The sequence below is a fragment of the Chiloscyllium plagiosum genome, chromosome 14 (assembly GCF_004010195.1).
Source record: "Chiloscyllium plagiosum isolate BGI_BamShark_2017 chromosome 14, ASM401019v2, whole genome shotgun sequence".
Taxonomy (NCBI): Eukaryota; Metazoa; Chordata; class Chondrichthyes; order Orectolobiformes; family Hemiscylliidae; genus Chiloscyllium; species Chiloscyllium plagiosum.
Genome location: NC_057723.1, coordinates 34,198,936 through 34,205,270, shown reverse-complemented (window position 1 = coordinate 34,205,270; position 6,335 = coordinate 34,198,936). Strand labels below are relative to the sequence as shown.

Genomic DNA, 6,335 nt, shown 5'->3' with positions numbered 1-6,335 from the left:
TACTCTATGCTACTCTCTCCCCACCCCCACCCTCCTCTAGCTTATCTCTCCATGCTTCAGGCTCTCTGCCTTTATTCCTGATGAAGGGCTTTTGCCCGAAACATCGATTTTGCCTGTCCTCGGATGCTGCCTGAATTGCTGTGCTCTTCCAGCACCACTAATCCAGTTATTGGATATTTAGTTTGCAGCCACGTCTCTGTAATACCCATGATATCATAACTGCCAATTTCAATCTGCGCTGCAAGCTCATATTCATAGAGATATACAGCACTGAATAAAACCTTTTGGTGCAACTCATCCACGACTACCAGATATCCTAAATAGGTCTTGTTGCATTTGCTAGCATTTGGCCCACGTCCCTCTAAACCCTTATTCATGTACCCATCCAGATGCCTTTTAAATGTTGTAATTGTACTAACCTCCACCACTTCCTCTGGCAGCTCATTCCATACATGCACCACCCTCTGCATGAATAAATTGCCCCTTAAATCCCTTTTAAATCTTCCTTGTCTCACTTTAAACCAATGACCTCTAGTTTTGGGCACTCTCTCTCCCAACAACACATTGGGGAAAATACCTTGTGTATTTACCCTACCCATGCCCCTCATCATTTTACAAACTTCTGTAAGGTCACCCCTCGGCCTCCGACGCTCCAGGGGAATAGCCCCATTCTATTCGAGCTCTCCCTTTAGCTCAAACCCACCAACGCTGGCAACATCTTTGTAAATCTTTTTTGAACCCTTTCAAGTTTTACAACATCCTTCCTATAGCAGGGAGACCAGAATTGCACACAGTATTCCAATAGTGGCCTAACCAATGTCCTGTACAGCTGCAACATGACTTCCCAATTCCTATACTCAATGCACTGCTCAACAAAGGCAAGTAGGACCACCTTCACTATTCTGTAGGAATTATGAACCTGCACTCCAAGGTCTCTTCATTTAGCAACACTCCCCAGGACCTTACCATTAAGTATATAAGTCCTGCCCTGATTTGCTTTTCCAAAATGTAGCACCTCACATTTATCAAAATTAAACTCCATTTGTCACTCCTCGGCCCATTGGCCCATCTGATCAAGATCCCATTGTACTCTGAGGTAACCTTCTTTCCTGTCCACTACACCTCCAATTTAGATGTCATCTGCAAACTTACTAACCATTCTTGCTTTGTTCAGGTCCAAATCATTTATATAAATGACATCGATCCTTGTGGCACACCTTGTTGTTTTGTATGCTGTATGCATTTAAGTACAACACTCTCAGTTTGGTGGTTACTACCTCCTTCTCATTGTTGTCCCCTCATCTGCTGTGCCAGAAGTTAGATTCCTGACCCTTTCCATACTCTATTCTATTATTTGTTCTGCGAACTTTAATAACCTTTGCTGAACTCTCTCCCCTTAAATGTCCATAATTTTCCATGCAACTAAACTCCATTGTGAAAGAGGAATCGGCTTATTGGAGTCCTTTGAAGAAGCAACATGGAAATCAAATAGACGGTTTAATTTATTATAAAAGGAAATTGAATTTATAAGTAGGGCAATTATGCTTCAGTTTTACAAGTTGCTTATAATAATGATCTCCCTAATTAAGAAAGGACATAAAGGCTTCGCAGGAAGTTCAGAGAAGGTTTACAAAACAAATAACTGGAATAAATAATAGGGAAGGGGAATGGGTTTGGGTGGGATACTCTTTGGAGGGTTGGTGTGTATTTGTTGGGCCGAAGAGCCTGTTTCCACACTGTAGGAATTCTATGATTCTATAAGTGGGGTTGTCTGATGAGAAAGGATAGACTGTATAGGCTTGTATCCATTCTGAAGTCTTGAAAGGGTAGATGGCAAGAAGATGGAGAATCAAGGACTCAGGGTCACTGTTTAAAAATCAGTTGTTGCCCATTTGAAGCAAATATTATTAGCTGAAATTGTTTTTGAGAGTCATGAGTCTGTGGATGACTCTTCCTTAAAAGGTAGTGGAAGCAGAGTCCTTGAATATTTTTAAGGCAGAGGTAGATATTTGAGCAGATATCAGAAGGGTCACTGGGGATGGGTGGGAATGTGGAGTTGAGATTAAAATGAGATCAACCTTGGTATTATCAAATGGTGGGGTTTAGATTACAAAGATGCTGGAAAAGCACAGCAGGTCAGGCAGCATCCGAGGAGCAGGAAAATCGATGTTTTGGGCAAAAGCCCTTCATCAGGAATGGAGGCAGGGAGCCTCCAGGGTGAAGAGTCTATTAAATGGTGGAGCTGGGCTAAAGGACCAAATGGCCGCCTCCTGTTCCTAGTTCATTCTGGTTTTGCTTAGGGAAGCCATAAGCTGATGGCTGTTAATTGTGCATTTGAAAACAAAATATAACGGGGCTACAATTTGTTATGTTGACTGTTATAGAACCTGAAAACAATGATCACAAAGTAACCATTAAGTACCTCTTTAAATTGACAGCTGCAAGAACAAACTATATTTGGAGAAGCTTCCAAATACCAGTATCATTATACCATTCCACAATGAAGGCTGGTCCACGCTCCTTCGAACTGTGCACAGTGTCTTAAATCGCTCGCCACCAGAGCTTATTGCAGAAATCATACTTGTCGATGACTTCAGTGAAAAAGGTAAACGAAAAGTTGAGGTTGAACTTAATTTTTTTTTGTAAATTGTGAAACAGTTATGGATTAAATTAATTAAATCTTCAATCATTTTGACTTTTCAAACTAGCTTTACCAATAAATACAACATATTTTCTAAATGATGAGAAATGTGGTTTCAATAAAATTTGAGAGTTGCTATGGCTTGGCTGTTCTCATTTTTGGACTTGGCATAACTCAGTTATTGTTTTCAGTCTCAGACAGCTAGCTGTAATCCTCAATATGGAGCACAATATTCAAATCCCAAAGGTACCACTCAAGGAAACTAAGGGTGTAACTATTTGGCTAGTTCCGAATATGGGAATTTATTTAATAGACTTTTTAATGAGTCATAAATTTTGTTTGGATACACAGTTATTTTTAAAGGTTAATACACTATATCTCATGGGATTGGCTTTTTCTCTTGCTCAGTCATGAGCTAAGCATGTTTTATCACAATTTTCTCTTCCTTTTTGAAGTTAAAGATTTAATGTAGATTTTATTACCATTTCAGAAACAATTTAATTACGTGAATGTTCGATTTATCTTTGGATTGGAACTGTAAAAATTTGATTTCTGGGTTTTAAGAGTTGATATGAAAATTGATCATCTTTTACTGGCGCAATGTAGCCTCAGTAGGTAGGATACTGACCTTGCAATGCCATAATATGCCCAAGGCTATTTTGGCAGGATCATCACCAGCTAGAAGGAGGTGGAGAAGACCAACAAATGCTGGCCTTGTAAACCCGTAGAAGAACCGTAAACATTTCCTTCTCCTGTGACCTCTGCTGAGAATGACAAAATCTGCATAAATAATACTACCTCCTAATTCTTGCCTCAGTTGCACATTATCTGAACTTGAACTCACATAACTAACAACATATGGGTTAAAGCCATGCAATAGTAATATAATGAGTGTGGAGGCCTTTTATGCTAATGGCCCCTCTTAAGGTTTTGTTGTTGTAATATCCATTTTTTTTTACAGTTTTCTCTAGTCACTATCAAACGCTCTAGAAATATTAGAAATTGTACACTTCTCCAGTTCATAATAGAGAACTGAAAAAAGAAGTTAGGGTGATGTGTGAGAATAGATTAGTGGTTAGCAAAAAAGAAATTAATTTTTATATGAAGATAAAAGTGTAGTAGAGTGAAAGGAAGACTGGATTTAATCAGGAAATCAGCAAGATCATCTCTTATTTAGGCAGAAGCCATAACTGAGGTGCTGAACACTTTTCGTTTGTCTTCACTTAAATAGAAAAGTGTTATAAATATCACAAAACAAGGAGAAAAAGAGAATATTCAGGATGGGAATCTGTGGATGAAGAATACATACTTAAAAGTATTAGGAGTACTCAAAAATAAAATCACTTGATTGAGATGGCTGCCTTGTTATTTGCTGAGAAGAGTAAAAAGAAAATGGAGGATCTGGCCACAATTTTCCAATTCTGAGACAAAAAAAAAATTTGTCTTTGAAAAATAGTCTTGATTACTTGGAAATCTTTCAGAACTACATTGTACATTTTTCAGTAGAATTTTAGATTACATTGCTCTGCATTGTGAAGTCTCTAATTGTAGACATTAATGGAAACCTCAAACAGTCACAAATATATTAAGTAAATTTGAAATGCAAAGACTATTGTAAGCGATGACATGATCCTTATTGTTTCACAAGGTGCACATTTTCATTTCTAACATTTCTCAAATAGCAGAATTTGCTTCAATTGAACCACCACACTTGTTGGTACACTTGTCCTCCATCCATGCATTGTGTGAATGTTTTTTCACATTGCATTTACTTTAAAGTAATGTGCTGGCATTCCCTATCCTTTTATGAGTAGGAACAGTTTCTCCCCAATTACCTTGTGCAAATCTCTCATCATTTTAAAACTTGTCTCAAATTTCATCTCAGCCTTCTTCTCACCAGACAAAGATGTGCAAGTGATTCGTCATAGTAAATTACCCTATAGTGTCCAGCAATGTGCAGGCCAGATGGGTTAGTTATAGTTAGCGTGGGGTTATGGCAGGGGGGTTGGATCTTGGCAGGACGTTGTTTGGAGGGTGCTGACTTGATGGGTCGAATGGCCTCTCCACACTGTAGGGATTCTACGAAAACTTTCCCAACCCCTCACTCCGAACTCGTGATTACATTTTCTCATCCCTGGAAACATTCTTGTAAATCCCTTTGCACTCTTTCCTTTGCATTGATATCCTTCCTGAAATGTGATGCCCAGAATTATACATCATATTCCATTTGTGATATAACTAGTGTCTTCTGCATGTTCAGCATCATCCTTGTTCTTGTAGTCTATGCCTTTATTAATAATTATGAATGCTTTATTAGCTGCTCTCTCCACCTTTTATGATTTGTGCACTTACACACCAAGGCATTTCTACTGTTGCACACATTCTAGAGTAGTGCCTTTTTACTTTACATTGACTCCCCATGTTCTTTCGACTAAAATATGTCATCTCTCAATTCCCCACATTGAACTTCATCTGTCATCAACTGTCCACTCCTCCAACCTGCCAATGCCCCTTTTGAAACTCCACACTGTTCTCTTCACAGTTACTGGGCTTCCAAGTTTTGTATTGTCTGCAAACCTTTTAATTTTTCACTGCACACCAAAAATGTAGATCATTAACATATAGCAGCAAAACAGCAACCCCAGAAACCTCCACTATAAATTTTCCTGGAAGTTGAGAACTATCCATGAACAGTCACCCTGTTTGCTATCCCTCAGCCTGTTTTTTGTATCCATATTGCTTCTGTCACTTTTATTTCATGAGCTCTTATTTGCACGCAAGACTGTTGTGTGGCACTGTATCAAATTCTTTTGGAAGTCCATTAACAGCTTGTGAAATGTCTCGGTTCGCTTGTCAAAAAAAACCCACCCAAGTTAGTTAAGCATGCTTTTCCTTAAGAAAACCAAATTGAATTTCCTTCACACACATTTCTCCATGTGACTATTAATTCTATCTTGAATTGTTTCGAGAGATTTCCCCAACAACAAAGTTAACTGGGCTGATTCTTGCATAATTTTTTTAACAAAGGCATAATGTTTGCAATTTTCCAGTCATCAGCACTCTGTGAATGCAATGAAAACTAAAAAATTGTCAATAATGCCTGCAGAATTTCCACACTTACACCTTTCAGGACCGTGGGACACATCTCATCTGGTGTTTTATCAACTTTACATACAGACAGCTTATCCGATACCACCTTGTCAATTGTGGACCCTTCCAGTCAATGAAATTCCTTCGCCGTCACCATGGCCTGGGTAACATCTGTTTCCTTAGTAAATAAAGACAGTTGCAAAATATAAATCCCCATAACCTTGTGCCTCCAAGCTATAGTCTCCCAACCCCGCATAGCTTGCTTCTATATTCTTCCCAAGGTCCACAGATGGGACTATCCAGACAAACCTATTATTTCTGCCTGCTCCTGCCTTACAGAACTCATCTCCTTCTACAATGACTCAATATATTTTTCCTCCCCTTGTCCAGTCCCTTCCACTTACATCTGTGATTCCTCTGACGTTTTATATCAGTTTCAGAATTCAAAGTTTGTGCGAAGATTTGTAGCTCGGGTGCTCGTTGTTGTGGTTCTGTTCGCCGAGCTGGAAGTTTTTGTTGCAAACGTTTCGTCCCCTGGCGAGGCGACATCATCAGTGCTTGGGAGCCTCCTGCAAAGCGCTTCTTTGATGTTTCCTCCGGTATT

General features: G+C 39.1%; 1 protein-coding gene across 2 annotated transcripts in view; it reads left to right on the top strand.

Moving 5' to 3' along the window:
- The window catches only part of LOC122556612 (polypeptide N-acetylgalactosaminyltransferase 10-like), a 95,265-nt gene that overhangs the window by 49,429 nt on the left and 39,501 nt on the right, over positions 1 to 6,335 (top strand). For both annotated transcript variants that reach the window (XM_043703515.1, XM_043703513.1), the window contains exon 4: positions 2,439 to 2,605. In XM_043703515.1, the coding sequence (XP_043559450.1) occupies positions 2,439 to 2,605 (167 nt within the window). The remainder of the gene's footprint in view (positions 1 to 2,438; positions 2,606 to 6,335) is intronic.